Consider the following 23,576-nt stretch of genomic DNA (forward strand, 5'->3'; position numbering starts at 1 on the left):
AGACCACATGACGTAGTGTTAACTAGTGAAACGAGACATCTCTTACATTTCTCTGATCCTAACATTTCCCACTATTTCTCTTTAGACACATTGTCACCGTTGCTCTGTGACAACAATGAAATGAGACTTCCTGGCAAGGAAGATATATGTTGTTTCAGTTTTGAATGAGTTTACAAGCAAGTAGGAGCGCTATGGAGCCCAGAGGAAGAAGGATGGTGAAAATGCGCCTGGACAAGGAACAGAATTTAATGGAATCTTGTAAGTATTATAAACTACTTCTCAGTGTATATATTTCAGTAGTTAGTACTATAATAGTAATTATTATTATTATTTCTTTCTTTTCTCAGAAGTTATGTCTGGTCAAAAATGGAAAGTGACGCGGATCTTGATCAAGCGTGACTTCCTTTTAACTGTACGGTATAAGTTATATTGCATTTAGGAACTTTCGGGTAATTGAACATGTATCAATAATTACAGATTTCTGTAGTTGTATATATAAGTTTGGATGTAGCTGTATAGCATTGATGTACTGGTGGATATTGTGTGGTATGACTCCTGTAGTTGATAGTATAATTAGTATAATGTCAACTTTATCCTGATGCCACATGTCCTTGACTTCCTCAGCCAGTTTGGATGTATTTTTCAATTTTTTCTCCTGTTTTCTTTTGTATATTTGTTGTATTGGGTATGGATATTTCGATTAGTTGTGTTAATTTCTTCTTTTTATTGGTGAGTATGATGTCAGGTTTGTTATGTGGTGGTGTTGTATCTGTTGTAATGGTTCTGTTCCAGTCTAATTTGTATTCATCATTCTCCAGTACATTTTGTGGTGCATACTTGTATGTGGGAACGTGTTGTTTTATAAGTTTATGTTGTAAGGCAAGCTGTTTATGTATTATTTTTGCTGCATTGTCATGTCTTCTGGGGTATTCTGTATTTTCTAGTATTGTACATCCGCTTGTGATGTGATCTACTGTTTCTATTTGCTGTTTGCAAAGTCTGCATTTATCTGTTGTGGTATTGGGATCTTTAATAATATGCTTGCTGTAATATCTGGTGTTTATTGTTTGATCCTGTATTGCAATCATGAATCCTTCCGTCTCACTGTATATATTGCCTTTTCTTAGCCATGTGTTGGATGCGTCTTGATCGATGTGTGGCTGTGTTAGATGATACGGGTGCTTGCCATGTAGTGTTTTCTTTTTCCAATTTACTTTCTTCGTATCTGTTGATGTTATGTGATCTAAAGGGTTGTAGAAGTGGTTATGAAATTGCAGTGGTGTAGCCGATGTATTTATATGAGTGATTGCTTTGTGTATTTTGCTAGTTTCTGTTCGTTCTAGAAATAATTTTCTTAAAGCGTCTACCTGTCCGTAATGTAGGTTTTTTTATGTCGATAAATCCCCTTCCTTTCTGCTTAATGTGAATCTTTCTGTTGCTGAATGTATGTGATGTATTCCATATTTGTGGCATTGTGATCGTGTAAGTGTATTGAGTGCTTCTAGGTCTGTGTTACTCCATTTCACTACTCCAAATGAGTAGGTCAATATTGGTATAGCATAAGTATTTATAGCTTTTGTCTTGTTTCTTGCTGTCAATTCTGTTTTCACTATTTTTGTTAGTCTTTGTCTATATTTTTCTTTTAGTTCTTCTTTAACATTTGTATTATCTATTCCTATTTTTTGTCTGTATCTTAGATATTTATAGGCATCTGTTTTTTCCATCGCTTCTATGCAGTCGCTGTGGTTATCCAATATGTAATCTTCTTGTTTAGTGTGTTTTCCCTTGACAATGCTATTTTTCTTACATTTGTCTGTTCCAAAAGCCATATTTATATCATTGCTGAATACTTCTGTTATCTTTAGTAATTGGTTGAGATGTTGATTTGTTGCTGCCAGTAGTTTTAGATCATCCATGTATAGCAAATGTGTGATTTTGTGTGGGTATGTTCCAGTAATATTGTATCCATAATTTGTATTATTTAGCATGTTGGATAGTGGGTTCAGAGCAAGGCAGAACCAGAAAGGACTCAATGAGTCTCCTTGGTATATTCCACGCTTAATCTGTATTGGCTGTGATATGAAGATATTTGAATTTGTTTGGATATTAAGTGTGGTTTTCCAATTTTTCATTACTATGTTTAGGAACTGTATCAATTTAGGATCTACTTTGTATATTTCCAATATTTGTAGTAACCATGAGTGGGGTACACTATCAAAAGCTTTTTGGTAATCAATGTATGCGTAGTGTAGCGACCTTTGTTTAGTTTTAGCTCGATATGTCACCTCTGCATCTATTATCAGTTGCTCTTTACATCCTCGTGCTCCTTTGCAACAGCCTTTTTGTTCTTCATTTATAATTTTGTTCTGTGTTGTATGTGTCATTAATTTCTGTGTAATGACTGAAGTTAATATTTTGTATATTGTTGGTAGGCATGTTATGGGGCGATATTTAGCTGGGTTTGCTGTGTCTGCTTGATCTTTAAGTTTCAGATAAGTTATTCCATGTGTAAATGTATCAGGGAATGTGTATGGGTCTGCAATGTAACTGTTAAATAATTTATGAATATAATAGAGGGAAACATTCCACGTGGGAAAAATATATTTAAAAAGAAAGATGATGAGACTTACCAAACAAAAGCGCTGGCAGGTCGATAGACACACAAACAAACACAAACATACACACAAAAATCTAGCTTTCGCAACCAACGGTTGCCTTCCCTCTTTCCTGACGAGGCAACCGTTGGTTGCGAAAGCTAGATTTTTGTGTGTATGTTTGTGTTTGTTTGTGTGTCTATCGACCTGCCAGCGCTTTTGTTTGGTAAGTCTCATCTTTCTTTTTAAATATGTTAAATAATTTAGTTAGATGTGAATGTGTTGAGGTGAACTTCTTTAGCCAGAAATTTGCTATTTTATCTTTTCCAGGGGCTTTCCAATTGTGAGTAGAATTATTATTATTACTGCTGTCATCACTACCACCACCACCACCACCACCACCACCACCACCACCACCACCACCACCACCACCGTTTATATTTACAGCTGGGGAAGAACGTGATGTGGAGATGCTCCGGACATACATTGGTTCAGGTACAGATGATCCGTCCTATAAACTGGACAACGCTACAGATTCTGGTGAGTAAATGAACAATTACTAGATGCTACAGCAGTTCCACTTAATTTTCTTTTCCCTTCCTCTGAACACCTGTCATATTATCTGTCATATTATTGTTACAGACAGCAGTGTTTAACATGGAACATCCCTTGTAAAGAATGTCACAAAAACTGCTGAGGATGCAACTAGTGCACAGGAAATCATCATAATCAGGACAGGGAAACTGTAAATGACAATGATGGTATCTAGAGTAGTAACGGAACAAGGAAATGAAAAAGAGTAGCAGTTAAAGAGGAATGGAAAAGAAATCAAAGAAAAATCAGTTGACAACATGGAGGGGCACATATTTCTACGAAGAATTCCGAAGTTCCAGCAAGAAATTGGTAGCCAAAATATTGCTCTAAATGTCAATGAGTGTGCAGCAGTAAGTTTACTGAGCAAGACAGGCAAAATATCCACAGAAGCCTACTGGGATCTTGGATCAGCTGAGCTACAAAGGAAGTACCTAAATAAATTAGTGGAAGAAGAAGAAGAAAAAGAAGAAGAAGAAGAAGAGAAACAAAGTGAGAGGACAAAATCTGATAACTCACGAAGGAAGAGGACCAAGAAATTCTATCTAATAAAAGGATCTGATACAGTTCAAGTGTGTATGCACTTTTTCCTCAAGACATATTTCTGAAACCATTGTAAAAAATACTATTAAAAAAGAAATGAACATTGTGTAATTGAGAAAGGGCGAAGAGGGTGTCATCAGCCAGGTAGAAGGAGACCAGAAAAAAGTAAAGAGGCTGTAAGGAAACACATTAAGAGTTTTCCTACCCTTCCCTCTCATTACAAGAGGAAAGAATGTACAGCAGATTATTTACCTGCCAATATGTGTATTAAGATAATGTATCGGTTATATTGAGAACAATGCTACGAGGAAGGAAAGACAGTCGAGAAATTATGGCTGTATAGGGAGATATTCACCAAGGCATTTAATCTGAAATTCCACACGCCACGAAAAGCTATGTGTGATGAATGTTTACAGTTTTCACATCTTTTGGCTGAGGAAAAGGAATACAAAATTTTTAAAAGGGAACAGGAAGAGCATTTGAAAAGGAAAGAAATGGCAAGGAAATTTAAGAACATTAATAAACAAAATGCAAGAAAAGGTGAATCTTTGCTGGCTGAATTTGACTTTCAAGCAGTGCTTCACCGCCCTAAACGGAATACAAAGGCAGCATTCTATAAGAGAAAGCTCTCCGTGTATAATCTCACAGCTCTTAATGTAGGAGAATGCAAAATCGATTGCTGCATGTGGGACGAGACAACAGCAAAAAGGGGGTCCATAGAGGTGGCTTCATGTCTGTGGGATTTTTTGAAAAATTATGCACAAGGAAAGCCGATGACTTTTCTGATACATATGGGGGTCAGAACAGGCATGCCAATATGAACACTGTGTGTTTGCATGCAGTGAATACACTGGACATTCCAGCTATCGACCAATGCTTTTTTGTGCCTGGACATTGACAAATGGAAGTATATTGGCACATGCGAGCATTGAAAGAAAAAGTAAATATGTGGCTGTTGACCTCCATCAAGTACTGAGTGACAAATGGATAACACTTAAATTTTATATTTCAACCAGCTTCAGAAGAAAATAATTTGGAACAGGAAAAATGCCAAGAATGGAGAAAACAGTGAAATGGTTGAAGATTGATTGGATGCAATATAGGAAGGATCAGCCTGACATGTTTTTCAAGTATTCCTACAATGATTGTGACTTTCAAGTTTTGCACACCAAGAAAAGACCTGGCCTAAAAAATTCTTCGAATTCAGAGCCTGAAGACAAAACTCTGTGCCCAGCATATGACAGTCCTCTCTGCATAAGCAAAGGAAAGAAAAATGTCAGATCTATGTAATAAGGGTATTATACCTCTTTGGTATCACACATTATATCAAGAACTCAATGCTGCTAAAGCTTTAGAAAGTGAGGAAAATGTGGAAGAATCACAGGAATAGACTTCATGTTTATTTTCTGCTTTTTGTCTCCTTTATTATTGTTGTTAGTTCATCACCTTAGCTGTTTCATGTAAACCACTAATTTTGGCTCGTTTAAATGTATGTGTTGTATTATTTTTGAAACGGTAATCCACAAACAGACAAGCAAGTGTGAGGGAGCACTGTGTTTCGTTAAAATTATTTTTCTTATGTTATGTGAAGATTACAGAACAAGAATATTATTTCTGTTACCTGTTAATTATTTATTGGATGGTTGGTTGGTTTGGGGGATGAAAGGGACCAGACTGCTACGGTCATCGGTCCCTTTTTCCAAAGACAAAGAACATCCACAGAGAATAAAAACGAGGAACAGAATAGATCACAGACGATACAGAACAAGAGAAACGGAGACAAGGACAAGACAAAACGAACTAAAACCACACAGAGTGTGACAGTGGTTGGCCGACCATAGAAATAAAGGAAAAGCCAACCACTTAGAAACACATTAAAAGATCAGTTTAAAATCATAGGCCAAAGGCCAGAATCAAAACAAAAAATAAAACAGAAACACTCAGATGAAAGAATAAAAACTCCCTGCCCTAATAAAACGTAAAACTAAGGCAGCCATAACAGGGTCATCGGATAAAACGGCAGGGAGCGTATCAGGCAGCGCAAATGTCTGCCTGACCACAGCTAAAAGGGGGCAGATATACTCTAGGGCTCTAAAGATGGCGACTAGCTCAGCAGTGTAAACGCTGCAGCCAGCCGCCAAGGACCGTTGTTCGGAATGGTCCCCTAGAGTTAGCGCATACCCGACACGACCAGCAACCATCGAACCGTCGGTGTAAACAATTCCAGAGCCCTGATACGTGGCCAGGATGGAATAAAAGCGGCAGCGGAAGGCCTCTGGAGGGACCGAGTCCTTCGAGCCCTGTGTCAAGTCGAGCCGAAGGCAAGGGCGAGGAACACACCACGGGGGTGTACGCAGAGGCGCCCGGAAAGGAGGTGGAACAGGGAAAAACCCAAGCCCACAGAGAAGCTCCTTGACGCGTACGGCGATCGGACAACCCGACCGGGGCCGACGGTCTGGCAGATGGACGACTGACTGCGGGAACAGGACACGATAATTTGGATGCCCGGGCAAGCTTAGAACATGGGCCGCATAAGCGGCCAGCAAACGTTGGCGCCGGAACCGCAGTGGAGGTACACCTGCCTCCACTAGTACACTGTCCACAGGGCTGGTGCGGAAAGCACCAGTGGCAAGGCGTATCCCGCTGTGGAGAATTGGGTCCAGCACCCGCAACGCAGATGGGGATGCTGAGCCATAAGCTAGGCACCCATAATCCAGGCGAGACTGGATTAACGCCTGGTAGAGCCGCAACAGGGTAGAGCGGTCGGCGCCCCAGTGGGTGTGGCTCAAGCATCTCAGAGCGTTTAGATGCCGCCAACACGTCTGTTTAAGCTGCCGGATATGAGGCAGCCAAGTCAACCGGGCATCGAAAACCACCCCCAAAAACCTGTGGGTTTCCACCACAGCAAGGAGTTCGGCGCCAAGATAAAGCCGCGGCTCAGGATGGACTGTTCGGCGCCGGCAGAAATGCATAACGCGGGTCTTGGCTGCCGAAAACTGAAACCCATGCTCTACAGCCCAAGACTGCGCCTTACGGATAGCGCCCTGTAGCTGACGTTCAACAGCTGCAATGCCAGTAGAGCTGTAATAAAGGCAGAAGTCGTCAGCATACAGGGAAGCAGAGACAGAATTTCCCACGGCCGCAGCGAGCCCGTTAATGGCTATTAAAAACAGGCAGACACTTAAAACAGAACCCTGTGGCACACCGTTCTCCTGGACGTGGGTGGAACTATAGGAGGCTGCGACTTGCACGCGGAAGGTACGATACGACAGGAAATTGCGGATAAAGATCGGCAGAGGGCCCCGAAGACCCCATCCATGAAGCGTAGAAAGGATGTGATGACGCCATGTCGTATCGTACGCCTTCCGCATGTCGAAAAAGACAGCGACCAGGTGCTGACGGCGGGCAAAGGCAGTACGGATGGCCGACTCCAGGCTCACCAGATTGTCGGCGGCGGAGCGGCCTTTCCGGAACCCACCCTGAGACGGAGCCAGAAGGCCCCGAGACTCCAGTACCCAATTTAAGCGCCGGCTCACCATCCGTTCAAGCAACTTGCAAAGAACGTTGGTGAGACTAATGGGACGGTAGCTGTCCACCTCCAGAGGGTTCTTTCCAGGTTTCAAAATGGGGATGACAATACTTTCCCGCCATTGCGACGGAAACTCGCCCTCGACCCAGAGACGGTTGTAGAGGTCGAGGAGGCGTCGCTTGCAGTCCACTGAAAGGTGTTTCAGCATCTGACAGTGGATGCGATCTGGCCCGGGAGCGGTATCAGGGCAAGCGGCAAGGGCACTCTGAAATTCCCACTCACTGAATGGAGCGTTGTAGGGTTCAGAAGCGTCGGTGCGAAAAGAAAGGCTCCGACGTTCCATCCGCTCTTTAATGGAGCGGAAGGCCTGGGGGTAATTCGCAGAAGCGGAACTCATAGCAAAATGCTCTGCTAAGCGGTTTGCAATGACGTCGGAGTCAGTACAAATTGCTCCATTCAGTGAGAGCGCAGGGACGCTGGCAGGGGTCCGATAGCCGTAGACGCGTCGAATCTTGGCCCAGACCTGCGAAGGAGTGACATGGAGGCCAATGGTGGACACATACCGCTCCCAGCACTCCTTCTTGCCTTGGCGGATAAGGAGGCGGGCCCGCGCACGCAGCCGTTTGAAGGCGATAAGGTGGTCCATGGAGGGATGTCGCTTGTGACGCTGGAGCGCCCGCCGGCGATCTTTAATCGCTTCAGCGATCTCAGGCGACCACCAAGGCACAGCCCTCCGCCGAGGGGACCCAGAAGAACGGGGAATGGCAGATTCGGCGGCAGTAACGATGCCGGTGGTGACCGATTGAACCACCACATCAATGTCATCACTAGAGAGAGGCTCAATAGCGGCAGTGGAGGAGAACAAGTCCCAGTCAGCCTTATTCATAGCCCATCTGCTAGGGCGCCCAGAAGAGTGACGCTGTGGTAGTGACAGAAAGATCGGAAAGTGGTCACTACCACACAGGTCGTCATGCACACTCCATTGGAGAGACGGTAAGAGGCTAGGGCTACATATTGAAAGGTCAATGGCGGAGTATGTGCCATGCGCCACACTGAAGTGTGTGAAGGCACCATCATTTAAAATCGAGAGATCGAGCTGCGACAATAAATGTTCAACGATGGCGCCTCGACCTGTTGCCACTGACCCACCCCACAGAGGGTTATGGGCGTTGAAGTCGCCCAATAGCAAGAAAGGTGGCGGCAATTGGGCTATCAGTGCAGCCAGGACATGCTGCGAGACATCACCATCCGGTGGAAGGTAAAGACTGCAGACGGTAACAGCCTGTGGCGTCCACACCCGAACAGCGACAGCCTCTAAAGGTGTGTGGAGAGGGACAGACTCGCTGTGCAGAGTGTGAAGGACATAGAGGCAGACGCCACCCGACACCCTTTCATACGCTGCCCTGTTCTTATAATAACCCCGATAGCCATGGAGGGCGGGGGTTCGCATTGCTGGAAACCAAGTTTCCTGAAGAGCTATGCAGAAGAAAGGGTGACGGCTGATAAGTTGTTGGAGCTCAGCTAGATGGTGGAAAAAACCGCCGCAGTTCCACTGGAGGATGATATTGTCCATGGCTGAGAAAGGCGTGAAAGGACTGGGAAGGCAATTTACGCCGCTTGTTCACTCACTGCCACCGATTCAGTACCCGTACGAGAGGCATCCATGGCGTCTGAGGGACCAGCGAGATCAAGGTCCTCAGCGGACGCTAGAATCTCGACTGCATCCTCAGACGCAGAGCGCGAAAGGTGCGGTGGGGTTGGCGCCACCGCAAGTTCTGTGGCCTTAGAGGTCTTTCTCTTGGACTTCTCTCGCTGAACCTTGGGTTGCACCGGCTGGGAAGGCTTCACCGATTCAGCCTCCGGGACAGAGGAGGATCGTGAAGCCCTACGCCCGGCCGCTGGTGAGGACTTATGCCACTGGCGGCCGTCATCCTTCCCGCTGGTGGAACCCTGGGAAGGGAGGGTCCCAAGGGAACTCTTACGGGCGAGAGTAGCCGAAGAAGTTAGACGCTTCTCCGGCTGAGAAGCGGGGACGGACGTCCCCGACGGGTGGGAGGAGGTTGCTCCTGAGGTAGGTGGTGCAGGAGCAACCGGTTGGGTAGAGCCCCCCACAGGCAAGGGGGCAGGAGGAGTCGTACTGCTTATCGAGCTGGCTGGAAGTCTCGAAACTGATGGGGCTAGCACAGTTGTCGTAGCAGCTGCATAAGATGATGTCATTCTCACAGGATGGAGTCTGTCATATTTCCTTTTGGCCTCAGTATAGCTCAGCCGGTCCAGGGTCTTATATTCCATAATTTTGCGCTCTTTCTGAAAGACTTTGCAGTCAGGCGAGCAAGGTGAATGGTGCTCCCCGCAGTTGACACAGATGGGAGGCGGGGCACATGGAGTATCGGGATGAGATGGGCGTCCGCAATCTCGACATGTGAGGCTGGAAGTGCAGCGGGAAGACATATGGCCGAACTTCCAGCACTTGAAGCACCGCATCGGGGGAGGAATATAGGGCCTGACGTCACATCGGTAGACCATCACCTTGACCTTTTCCGGTAACGTATCACCCTCGAAGGCCAAGATGAAGGCACCGGTAGCAACCTGATTGTCCCTCGGACCCCGATGAACGCGCCGGACGAAATGAACACCTCTACGTTCTAAGTTGGCGCGCAGCTCGTCATCAGACTGCAAAAGGAGGTCCCTATGGAAAATAACACCCTGGACCATATTTAAGCTCTTATGTGGAGTAATAGTAACGTTAACATCCCCCAACTTGTCACAAGCAAGTAACCTGCGTGACTGGGCGGAGGATGCCGTTTGTATCAGTACTGAGCCAGAGCGCATTTTAGACAAGCCCTCCACCTCCCCAAACTTGTCCTCTAAATGCTCGACGAAGAACTGAGGCTTTGTGGAGAGAAAAGACTCCCCATCAGCTCTCGTACAAACCAAGAATCGGGGCGAATAACTATTACCTCCATCCTGAGACTTACGCTCCTCCCACGGCGTGGCCAGAGAGGGGAACGTTTTCGGATTGTACTTTTCAGCATTAAATTGAGCCCGAGAACGCTTAGAGACTGCTGGCGGCTGGCCGCCAGCGAGAGATGATGTACCACGCTTCATTGCGGGTCATCCGCCCTGATGCCACCTACTCCGACCAAGGGCCCTCCCCACGGGCGCCACCCAGCCGCAGCAATAGCCACCTGGCAGGATGTCCATTGCCGGGAGTCCTGATGCCCCAGGGAGACGGGCATCTACTCCTTGGCATACGTGGGGAGTTAACGGCGCAGGCATCAGTAGAGCGATCCCTGTGTTGTCAGGGGGCTACAACCAAGAGGGTACATGGCGGCCCCACCACAACGGACTGGCTACCGTGCTGGATCTTAGGTGCAAAACTGTCCAAGGCCGTCGTCGCAGTTAAAATAAACACTGCAGAGTGCAGCGTGGGAATCGCATCCAGGGACGTATCCTCGCCCAAGAGATGGAAAACGAGCTGAACACTATTGCAACGACGAAAAAGCCGGCTAAAGGTCTCAATGCACGACGGATACAGTGCACCACGTAAGGCGCCCTTCCCCAATTGGCTCGCTCTTCGGAATAATTTAGAAAGATGGAGGTCAAACCCGAGAGGGGACCATCACATAAGGCCGAAACATGTGAGACTCCTTTTAGTCGCCTCTTACGACAGGCAGGAAGACCGCGGGCCTATTCTAACCCCCGAACCCGCAGGGGGAATTTATTGGATGTTCAATGTCACTGCAGACAAATAACGCAAAGTGAAAATAATAAGAGCTTTTATGTATTCTTCATCATAGACTGAAGATAAACTTCCTGAGAAACAGTTCTCTTGCTTACAGCACTCACTGAATAGCAATGACACATTCCGATAGCTTGTTGCAGGTGTTCTGTATTTATAAAGGCATTAATAACACAACTGCAGCAATATTTAATATGATAGTATTGCTTAAAGCTGCATATTATTTGTTTGACGTTCATATGTTATACAGCAGCAACCATTAAGTTCAGGATCAGACTATTGTAACTACGTGCATAATTTCATTAGTCTATCGAATGACTAGAATATTTAACACCTAGTAGAAAACAACAGTTAAGTATACTTTTTATTTACCATAGAAAGGTTTGTGAAAGACTATTAGAAAGTACTCAGTTTGTTGGACAAAACACTTAAATTACCTCAAAACACAGTTTTTTTGGAGTTACATTTCTTTGATCCTAAATAGACAAATTGTTGAACACTGACCAAATATCAATGTGAAATCTAACTTTGACCATTTAAAAAAAATACACAATGACTGAGTGCCAATTTGTTATCATGGGTGAGTTGTGGATGTATAATCACCCTATTCACCAGAATCGGAGTATTAACTTCCATACACTCCAACATCTACAGAAATTTGTGGCTGAAAATCATGTTTAGTCTAATGAAGAGGCTATGGCAATAAAAGAGGGGTATTTTACATACTTTTCAAATAGGAACTATGTTAAAAGTATGTATTTCAATAACGTCAACTAACACTTTTTCACCCAGTCACTACAACAAAATTATCTTATAAAATACTCCAATGTGTGACTACAACAAACTATTTTGCTATAGATAAATACAAACCTCGCAGGCAACATCTTGCGCACACCTGCTCCTCTTCCTTCAACAAAAGCATTGGGTGGTTTGTGATAGACAGATGCCAGGCTAGAAATATGACAGATTAATTCATCCAGCAATGTTGGTTCCAACAGATCTGTTTCTTCTGATATAAGTGGCTTTTCTGCGAGGACAACTTCTTTGGCAGCTGCAGGATCAGTTGAAAGCAAACGCCAATAAATGAAACCTCTGTCGCGCAGATCTGGATTGTCGGAGTCTTGTGTAGCTAGACTCAAAACCTACAAGACAAGACTTACAATTAAAATAAAAGATTAGCATTACAGAGTATACTCAAGCTATACACTGATACCATACCTGTTGCACTAATTCTTGTGTGTCAGTAGGTCGCTTTAAGAACAGTTTCACAATAGCTGTAAGTAACTGCAGTTGGACCTGAGTATTCTCATCATGGAATCCTTCCAGAAAGCTTTCCAAGAGCTCATCTGCATTGTCGATACGCTCTGCATACTCTCCAATAATCCATATCATGGACGCTCTAGATAAAATTACAAAGGTATTATTGAATTTGGTAATGTAACATCTGTAGATTTGTTTAGTATACCTATGGATAGAGTCAATTAATGAACAGTCCAAAAGACACAGATAATACTGTAACATTAACTTTTATCCGCTTCCAATGCCAAGATACTTAGGTTCCAAATAAGAGAGAATCTGTATAGTTATGTGGTAGCCATGTAGCAATGTTTGAAGCTCTGAAATTCTACTGAAGTAATTAAAATTTGCATTCCCTGGATTTTTTTAAACACTGTATTGCTTGTTGTGTGTTGCAACAGCTGAAGTATGTCGAACAGGGTAACACACAGCAGCACAGACGGTATACGTGACTCGTTTACTGCCAGGATCTCTCAGCATATGTAGCTGACAAGAGCTAGTGTTTTGGTACTTGCCCAATACAACGGTTTCAGTGCACGTAAAGTGGCAGCCCTGTGCAGTGTCTGAACTTGCTGTGCTCAGAAGTAGGTAAAGCAGTGGTGCAACACCAGGCTAACTCATCAGATTTGAGGGTCGGACAGGAAAAGTGTTAATGCCTCAGCAAGACAAAGTGTTGGTTGACATCTGCACAGAATGTCTGTTTTTAAATGCTCTTCAGATCAATCATATGAATATTGTTGCAACTGCTACCCATCTTTAGATATGAAAGCTTGACAAGCACATTCACTCAAAACACTTATTGAACCCGTTGACAATGTTCAGCTCTGTAATAGCCTTATTGTCACTGCCCTACAGCTCAGGCCCTGTGAGAACGAAGCTCTAATACTTCAACACAGCTGAGCATTTACTTTAGTATGCATCTAGCTGTCTCACATTAGTGAACTCTCCTATAACAGGTACCTTTCCTCTATATTCAAACGATTTTAAGTAATGAAAGCATCATTTGGATAAATTAAAACCAAAGACAAATCAGAAGATGAATAGTCATTTTCTCACATTTTAATTGCTGTTAACAAAGTATGGTGAATTCAATCGTCTGGCTCTGTAGTTTCACACCTGCAGAATGCTGACATCACTGAGCTCTATTTACCTTGGATATAAGAGTCAAACAAACCTGACTTCCATTGTAAAACCATTTTCTATACTTTTCTTGCCAAGTGGCAGGTCATGGTATTTGGCAGTTTACCTTTTTATCTTTCGGATCATTATACACGTGCAACCAGAGTTTAATAAATATTGGCAAATAAAATTTAAATGTCTTATTCATACCCATTACGATGAATTGTTGAACTAGCCAGCATGCAAGTGATAGTCATTTGCATATACGATGTAGAACTGGAGAGTCCCGTCTTTGAGAATGCATTCATCCAAAACACCCTGGCCCCATCCAGGAACTATGGTGTCATAACTTACAACTCTTTTACACCTTTGGTGTTTCTGGAGGTGACAATCAGCACTCAGCATGTGCAGAATGTTGTTACACCCATTCTTTTTCCGTTATTGCAGCAGGAAGGTGATGTGTTCTTTGAACAGGACAATGCTTATCCACACACACATCGTGAAACTCAATGTGCTCTGCAACACGTGCAGCAACTTTTCTGCCCAGCACAACCTCTGTACATGTCTCCAATCAATCCCCTGTGGGATATGATGAGACGAGAAATGACTTGTGCATCTTTTCAACCAACCTTTAGAACTACGTTAACAGGTCAAGTAAGTGTGGCACAACATATCCCATCACAGTATTCTCCGTTTGTACGATCAACTGTACGACAGAATCAGCATCAGCACTGCCATCTATGGAGGCTACACCTTGTATTAATATGGGTGTTTACCACAGCAAGACCAATAGCTTCTTTGGACCATATCTCGCACTGCTGGCTAAACAGCTGCATGTTTCGTAACTGCTGTCTACATCATATACTTCTGTATAATATTTAACTATTATTAATTTGCAATACTGTATACTTTAAGTCTTGCTAGTATGATGATGTATGGCCACTATAACATAAAATGGTCATTACTGAGTCTACAGCGTTGTCAAAATTTGTGACTTGGCTACACGTAGCCCTTTCCGTCTTCTGTGTGAACAGTTTTGTTTTGCTGACTTTTTCTGTAACTTTTCATGGCAATAACTTCTTTATATGGGCATTCAAAATATCTGATTAATAATTTCAATAAGTTGCCTGATCCTGGCTTGAAATGTCAGTTCATGGGTGATTTACAATTATGAATATTAATACACAAGTAACAGGTACTTCATTATTTGTGTGTGTCTACTGTATTGTTTTATAAAATGTTAAATAGATAAAACAGTTGAAATTATTTTATGTAACTGGTGACATATGTCAAGGTGATTACCACACATTAAAATAAATATAATATGTGAAAATAAGATTTATGATAATTTGTTAAATAAATAAACAAATAAAAAAGTAAGTCTACTAGCAAAACTGTACTTTATGTTTAACAGGGGATGTACATTCAATAGCTTATTTGTTAAAAAATTGTTTACATATAAAAAATAAATTGTAAAAAAATTAAAGGATATAACACAGATTGTTAAAAGATTATAAATATGATGGTACCTGTAACAATGTCTCAGGGTCAGACAGTTACATCTTAGTTCAGGTTCATCCTTTGTTCATTCTTCTAACTGGCTATTTCTGTATCTCTTTTTTCATTTTGGTTGAGGGAGTGTGTTGACAAAGTCTTTTGTAATGAAGTTCAGGATTTATGAGAAGCAAGAACTGTTCTTAACTGAGTCTACATTTATGCACACAGATCCTGCACTATAATAGCAGTACTGTTTAATCAAGCACTCAGGCTTAATATTAATAGGATGATTAGGGCAGGGCAGCAAATGGCACATTTTAAGGTCAATTTGATACTTTATGAATGTCATAACACCCTGTGGTGGCCAAACTAACCACAGTGTTGATAATAGTTGGTAGTATATTCAGCTTACCTAGCCTCTGGTTCATCCAGTGTATCCAAGTTTTCACACAGAGTTGAAATAATACTTTCATATTTATTGGGATACTTGCGGAAAATGTCCTTTATTACTACAATTGCTTCTTGTACAACATAGTTGACCTAGACAACAAGTAAATGTTTACAAAAATATCAATGTATACAAATAACATTTAAGCCCAACACAGTGAAATATTTACCTTTGTTTGAATCAAATCAAGCAGTGTAGAAACGCATCTTTCAGCAGACTGTTCAACTTTTATAGCACATCGCCCTATTGCTCTGACAGCCTTACGAACAAAATCCACATCTACTTCAGTTGCATACCTATATCAAACATATATTATTACTGAATTCTGTAATTTTACCATTCCTTCAGTTACATATGAAGGGGTCAGCGGAAGAAAGCAATAACACACAGGAGGGTATTTTCGATTGTTGTATGTTATATCTTTGGTTAAATTTAAAGACAGTAACATAAATACAACATGAAAAAATAATTTATACGGCAAAAAGCACTTTGTAACAATAAATACGGAACTACAAGTTACCAGTTTGTGGGGCATTCTAAAACAGATAGCTTGAACAGACTAGTTCTTACTAAATTGTGGATTAGCAGTTTCTTTTGCTGACCCCTTTGTATATCAACATGGAATACTCACTCCTTGAGTTCTGACAACACTTGAGCAATATTTGCCTGTGACGCAAGTCTTATCATGATGTCCAGCTTCTCCAGCTTAACATATATTGGGTCATTGTACTTCACAAAGAACACTTTCATTTCATGTTTTAATATATCAGGACGTTTCTGTACAATGAGGTTGATATTTCTAAGTGCAACATACTGGACCTGTATGTGAAAGTAAGAAGTGAGACAAATATAAAAACAAAATACCCCAAGTATATGAAGATATCTTAATGTACTATTACATAATTTATTCAGAAAGGACAAATAAAACTAAGCCAAGCCTAAATTTATTTACAAAGTTGCATTAAAGAAACAAAAATGCACAAAAAAATAGCTCTAAAAACCATGGTCTTTTTCAACTGGTGAAAAAGAAAAGGACTGGAGGAAATTACATAACATGATGACTAAGTCAGCCAGGAGCCCAGAAACTATTACAAACCTACTGTTGGTTTGTTACATCAATATTCCAATGGTCACCCATTTCATTCCTAATCTTCCAGCTTTCATGGCTGAGATGTTACTCATGCTGGTATTCCATTACTTGTTTCTCCTCTGTTACAGTAGTGTATTGTTTGCTCTAGGGTTCTTGCTCAAACTTTCTTTTCAATCAAATAAAGCAACCCCTGCACCCAGAAGCTACATTTTCTTTTTTCTTCTGTTCACACACATCACTCTTCCATCACCTGAATATAAGATTGTTCCTATGTGTAGCTGTGCCTGTCATTCATTTATCTGTGTTAGCTTCAGTTATATACTTCTGGAATTTGCTTTTGGAATCCATTAAATGATTGAAGAAAAGCAGAAGCATTCACAGACTGCTTAAAGCACTGAAGAATCGTTACAACTCGGCAGCTTTGGCAAGTGACAGTATCAACCAGTATGGTGAGACACGTAATAAGTAACCATCACTAAATAACCATAAAAATGTAGGTACCGCCTCAAAAAATAGAGCTTTTGGGTGCCAACGTTCTTGTTGTTGTTGACTTCTAATACTTTAAAAAACTTGAAAAGGTTCAACTACAGGGACGTATACAGGGTGATTATAACTAAGTTAAACTTTTGTAACACTGTAGAAATAACACCACTGGTCAGAATGATGGCAAATTGCAACAGAATATTATTGGAAAAGGGGGAAAATGTATGGCAGAATAAAAAAAAATACTGTGAAAATTGATCAATAGATGGCACTGTGTCAGAATATGTAAATGAAAACACCTGTTATGTGCACGACCTATTGAAGTCGGTATAAACACATCAGGTATATGGCTTTTCCTTCTTTTGCATCTGCGACGTTCGCCATGACTGTCTCAATGCAGGATCGCGCTCTGCTTGTAGAGCTGTAGTACAAGAATGATGAGTGTGCACACATCGCTCTGCAGAAGTTCGAGACACTGAAGGGTTTGGAAACAAAAGGCACTGGTTCAATGACTGCCGTGGGTCTTGAGAAAATGATTCAGAAATTTGAAAAGACTGGTTCTTTTGGTGCACAACCTGGTAGAGGGAGGAAACAAACTCATTCGGTATCAGTGGAAACAGTGGCTACAGCAATGCAGGAGGAGAAGAGTGGTGATTAGCAAACGTGTAGTGCACAGAGAATTGCCCAAACGTTGGACTTACCCGGGAGCACGGTGCGTAAAATCCTACGAACATCCTTCTTTGCTATCCATTCAAAATTACCCATGTGCACAAGCCGTTTCCTGTTGGCCTGCCAGCAAGAGAGATTTTTCCTTTAGAATTTCTTGCTTGCATGGAAGTGGACAATGATATAGCTGTGGAAGATTTTGTGGACAAAGCCCACTTCCATCTGAAAGGATATGTCAATACATAGAATTGTTGAATATGGGCAACAGAAAATCCACATGCAAATAAATCCATACCAGTTCATCCTAAAAAGGTCACTGACTGGTGCAGGTTTACGGTATCATTTATCAGAGAGCCATATTTTTCGAAGAGAGAGATTCTTCCGGGCCTGTTACCCGTACTGTCAATGGTAGCACAACCACATCATTCCAGCTCTCCAACAGCTTGGATGTGTGGATGGGATCATTTTTATGCAATATGGCACACCTCTGCACATTGCAAATCCAGTTAAGCAGGTGCTGAAGCACCATTTCGAAAATGCTAGAATTATCAGCTGCCATTTCCCTATAGCCTGGTCTGGCCGTCGCGATCACCCGGTCTTAATCTGTGCGACTTCTGGCTATGAGGATATCTGAAAGATGTGTTGAGTGTTCCGATTGCAAACTTAGCTGAATTGAGGGTACGCATTGTGCAACACATTCTGAACATGACCCCGGAAACACTTCTACCACTTGTGGAACATGCTATTTCTCGATTTCAACTTGGTTCAGAAAACGATCGACAGCATATTGAATATGTTTTGTGGCAGTCACACAGAAACTAAAAATAGATTTATGCGGATTTTGGCCTCAGGACAATTAAAAATCGACTTTTCCCATCCGATGGGATACAACCTTGCTGTGATGGATGGGCTTACGTAACTAACAAGAGTCACACCTGTAAACCCATCCACACTGAGTAATAGTTTGTTCAACGTCAAAGTCAGTCAGTGTCAGTAACACTGTCAGCGAGAGCGCACCGCTAGTTCCTGCTATTACTAAAGCGAGTACACCGTTCGCTTTTTACGTATTTTTATGAGCTTCAAACAGGAGAAGTGCAGTAATGGATAGGTACTGGGATTGTTGTGTACAGATGCAAGCTGAGCTGGCGAACCTTCGCTCACAGCTTTAGGCTGCGTTGGCTTCCATCACATAGCTTGAGGCTGCTGCCAGGGGGCGTCACTGTGGGGGATTGGATGCGGGGATGCGAGGGACGTCTCACGTGTCCTCTGATCGGTCCACTGCTGTGATGTCCCTGGGTACTGCCTGCACTGAGGTCGTCCCCTCACCCGAGGTCGAGTGGGAGATCATTCCAAAGTCTGGCAGGCAGCAAATAACTTTCCATGGAGCCGATCGTAGGGCCTCCCCAGTTCGTTTGACAAACAGGTTTTGGGCGTTATCAGTGGCTGACGGTGTCCCTGAGCTGAATGCAGTCGTCCACCACGTTCCAGAGGAAGCTTCTCGGCCCGCAAGGTCTGGGCATTCACAGAGGGTGCGTTTGCTGGTAGTTGGGAGCTCCAACGTTAGGCGTGTAATGGGGCCCCTTAGGAACATGACTGCCAAGGAGGTGAAGGAAGCCAGTGTGCATTCTGGGGGGAGTCATTCCAGATGTGGAAAGGGTGCGTCCGGATGCCATGAAGAGTACAGGGTGCAGCCAACTGCAGGTGGTGGCTCATTTCGGTACCAATGATGTGTGTCGCTTTGGATCGGAGCAGATTCTGTCTGGTTTCGGGTGGCTAGCAGAAATGGTAAAGACTGCCCGTCTCACTTCCGAGATTAAGGCAGAGCTCACCACCTGCAGCATTGTCGATAGAACCAACTGTGGTCTTTTGGTGCAGAGCCGAGTGGAGGGCCTGATTCAGAGGCTCAGGCAGTTCTGTGACCATGTAGGCTGCAGATTCCTTGACTTGTGCTATTGGGTGGTGGGTTTAGGGGTTCTGCTTAATAGGTCAGGAGTCCACTACACACAGGAGGCGACTACACAGGTAGTGGGGGCTGTGTGGAAGGGACTGGGCAGTTTTTCAGGTTAGAGGGTCTCAGGGAACCACAAAATGGGCATCCATCAGAAAGTGCGCAGGTAAAACACAGTAATGTAGTTGTAGAAACAATTGGTATTGTAGATTTAAATTGTCTTAGCTGTGTTGGGAAAGAACCAGAGCTCCAAGTCCTAACAGAAAGCACTGAAGCTCAAATGGTTGTAGGTACAGAGAGCTGGCTAAAGCCGGAAATAAGTTCAGCCGAAATTTTTCAAACAATCTAACAGTGTTTAAAAAGGATAGATTAAATACAGTTGGTGGTGGAGTATTTATTGCTGTCAGAGGTAGTTTGCATGGTAGCAAAATTGAAGTAGGTAGTTCATGTGAAATAGTATGGGTAGAGGTTATACCTGACAATTGGACTTAACTATTAATTGGATCGTTTTACCGCAGCAATGAAGGAAGGAAAAAAATCAATAAAGTCAGAAGAAACCTTTCCACAGAAAGCCAGGGGTACTGTTGAACTCTCAAGACAACTGTGTGATCCACCCTTGGCAAGAGAAATTCATACAATGCAAGCTATGCCCCAGGCGATGTCCTTCTGGGGACTTGAGTACTCTCTCGTATATCAAACTAGAAGCTGGATATCTCTACCCTGAGAAATGTGCACCCATGTATCACAGGCTGTGATGATTTCCAAACTTTTTCCTCGAATTTTGCAAAACTCTTACCTTTTCACATTCTCACTACTTCTAGAAGTTTTACTGTGAACTTTGTCGACAGTCTTCTTACATACCTCATGGTAAGCATGAATATTTCACAAGACGTCTACTGTTCACCGACATTTGGAGGAATAACTATAAAACTGAGTATAACAAGAACCTTAGATTTTCGCAGTACAAATAATGATTTACTTAGGACATACCTCTGGTTCCGAAGAGAGCAGCGTCACCAGTGGAGGAGCTAGCTTCTTTGTGAGTGTTGACACAAAATCAGAATCTGATGGAAGCATCTCCATAAATTTCATTAAAACCTTCACTGCAGACAAGACAACTGCAGCATTTGCATGGGCCAAACGAGGAGTGATCCGCTCACAGATGCTGCAGTATTAAATGTAACTTTAAAAATTTAGAATCGTATTCACTGATGCAACAAAAATAACCCACCCATAACAATATCATTAGTGACAAAGTGTTAAGAATAATACAACAGAAAGTAATAAAAATAATGCCATGTTCCACACTTATCTTTACAGGAATATTCTTCTTTAAAATTATGTGTATTATGCGATTTCAAAAAACCAAAAAATATCTGCAAAGAATCATACACACACAGACACTCTCTTTAGTAGTGGATATGCGTGTGCGCGCGCATGCCCCCCCCCCCCCCCCCCCCCCCCCCCGAACAATGCCTAAACAAGAAAATCAGTATATGTTGTCAATCAACAGGTGGTATTTGCTGCCATACAAGCAAGAAATTTCTTGACACTTAACAGTAGCTAAAGGCTTCACCCCAAGTTATCTACATGCCACCCTGTAGTTACATGTGTTTATTCACTCTGAATTTACATGATCAAACTTAAAGCAGAAGCTATTTTGACAAGAACTTGGGATGGAATGAGTGTGGCCTTCTGCAAGGAATAGTTGAGACATTATATATGACATGTAAACAACTATGAATTTATGAACACAGTGGCTTTATATGTCCAACTGCAAGACTTCCAAATGTGGTAACAGTGAGGTAGGTACAAAAAACTATTAAAAGAAAGAACTTAACAGATAATTCCAACAAAGCAATATAAAAGAGGCATACTGATTCGTTTGTGTCATATCTAATCATAATTAAAAATAAAGGGTGCAACAAGAGAGTGATGCAGGAGGGTGGTGGTGGTTGGTATAAGACAAGTGGTGGTACAAAAAGAACTCTGACTGGATAAAGATGGGCACAAATATTCTATGGCCTTCTTGAAGGCACTAGCCCAGTAATCACCCTAAGTTATTTAGAGAAACTAATCAAAATGTTTGTATGGCAACCTGAACCGAACTTTTCCAAAATTAAATAACTGTTCCTTAATCACTGCTCTTCTATTTGTCACTACAATAAAATCCCGAGTATCAGTACTAACAATCTGATTCAATGAAGTCAAGATGACATCGTGCAAAAATTTAGCTCTAAAGATGCCGATACCACATTACATTTTTCAGCTGTATTGTACCATACGATACCCTTTAACTCTCTCCCATGGCCAACCCACCCCGCTAGAAAGATACTCCAGGTATACTTGTATAAATTATCTGCGTTACTTTCACTTGAGGCCAAAAGAAATTTTAAAATCTGTTAGCCTGGGTCTTATCTAATTTCCATGAAAATGTGAATGTATTACAAGTTTCAGCTTATGTTATGCTGATAAAATGACAGTAAAACCACCTTTTTGCACTTTTCAGAAGTCTGAGCTGAAAAAATATAAAATGCAGTAAAGTATAAGGTACAGAAAAGCACAGGAAACATATCACGCTGTAGATTTCATATGTTCTCTGTTTACAGAAAATTGCCAACTTTTGTGTTTTAACTAATACTTTGATGCAATTTTTTTTACCACACTTTTTGGAATGAAAATTTAGGATGTTTTAGAAAATGATCAGTTTGGTATTAGAAAAGGTCAAGGCACCAGAGAGGCAATTCTGATGCTGCAGTGGATACTGCAAGCAAGACTAAATAAAAAAACCAAGACACGTTCATAGGATTTGTAGACCTGGAAACACACTTTACAATGAAAAATGTTACAAGATGTTCAAAATTCTCAGAAATATAGGGGGAAGCTGTATGGAAACAGGGTAGTATACAAACTGTACAAGAACAACAAAGAAACAATAAGAGTGGAAGACTAAGAATGAAGTGCTCAGATTAAAAAGGGTGCAAGACAGGGATATAGTCTTTTGCTCCTACTGTTCAGTCTGTACATTGAAGAAGCAATGATGGAAATAAAAAAGGTTCAAGAGTGGAATTAAAATACAAGGTGAAAGGATATCAATGATACGATTCACTGATGACGTTGCTGTTCTGAGTGAAAGTGAAAAATTACATGATCTGCTGAATGGAACGAACAATCTAATGAGTACAGAAGACAGATTGAGAGTAAATCAAAGAAAGACAAAAGTAATGAGAAGTAGAAGAAAGGAGAATGACGAGGAAGTTAACATCAGGATTGATGATCACGATGTAAATGAAGGTAAGGAATTTTACTACCTTGGCAGCAAAATAACTAATGATGGCTGGAGCAAGGACAACACCAAAAGCAGACTAGCACTGGCAAAATGGGAATTCCTGGTCAATAGAAGTCTACTAGTATCAAACATAGGCCTTAATTTGAGGACGAAATTTCTGAGAATGTACGTTTGGAGCACAGCATTGTATGATAGTAAAACATGGACAGGGGTGTGGTGCTACAGATGAATGTTGAAAATTAGGTAAGGAATGGGGAGGTTCTGCACAGAATCAGAGAGGAAACAAATGTGGAAAACACTGACAAAGGAGATGGGACAGGATGATAAGACATCGGGTATAACTCATGGTACTAGGGGAGGAGCTGTGGGGGGGGGGGGGGGGGGGGGGGGGGGGAATTGCTAGTGCAACTCTGATATGAAGGGGTTGGCACAGGAGAGAAATTCGTGGCAGGCTGCATCAAACCAGTCTGAAGACTGATTAAAAGAAAGTCTCACATTAGAACATAATATCTTTTTAATGTGGTTTCATGGAAGACTTTTGTTTCTGTGTTTTATTTACGCCATTGGACACGATGACAAAAGAAACACGTGTTTGTGTGTATTAGCAACCAACCATCGCCTTTGTGATAATCACAATGGCAGGGAACAAGTGTTGACACACATACGAGCATGGGAGTTTTCCTTTTCACCCCAATAATGTCCAATGGTGTAAATAAAACACAGAAGGGGAAGTCTTTTGTG

General features: G+C 42.2%; 1 protein-coding gene across 1 annotated transcript in view; it reads right to left on the reverse strand.

Moving 5' to 3' along the window:
* Nucleotides 1–23,576, reverse strand: part of LOC126101124 (AP-1 complex subunit beta-1) — a 71,915-nt gene that overhangs the window by 26,602 nt on the left and 21,737 nt on the right. Inside the window, exons 6-11 of the mRNA XM_049911809.1 lie at nucleotides 20,537–20,711; nucleotides 15,991–16,178; nucleotides 15,529–15,655; nucleotides 15,324–15,451; nucleotides 12,218–12,398; nucleotides 11,870–12,141 (exon numbers count right to left, since the gene is read on the reverse strand). Of these exons, the coding sequence (XP_049767766.1) occupies nucleotides 11,870–12,141; nucleotides 12,218–12,398; nucleotides 15,324–15,451; nucleotides 15,529–15,655; nucleotides 15,991–16,178; nucleotides 20,537–20,711 (1,071 nt within the window). The remainder of the gene's footprint in view (nucleotides 1–11,869; nucleotides 12,142–12,217; nucleotides 12,399–15,323; nucleotides 15,452–15,528; nucleotides 15,656–15,990; nucleotides 16,179–20,536; nucleotides 20,712–23,576) is intronic.

The sequence above is a fragment of the Schistocerca cancellata genome, chromosome 9 (assembly GCF_023864275.1).
Source record: "Schistocerca cancellata isolate TAMUIC-IGC-003103 chromosome 9, iqSchCanc2.1, whole genome shotgun sequence".
Classification (NCBI taxonomy): Eukaryota; Metazoa; Arthropoda; class Insecta; order Orthoptera; family Acrididae; genus Schistocerca; species Schistocerca cancellata.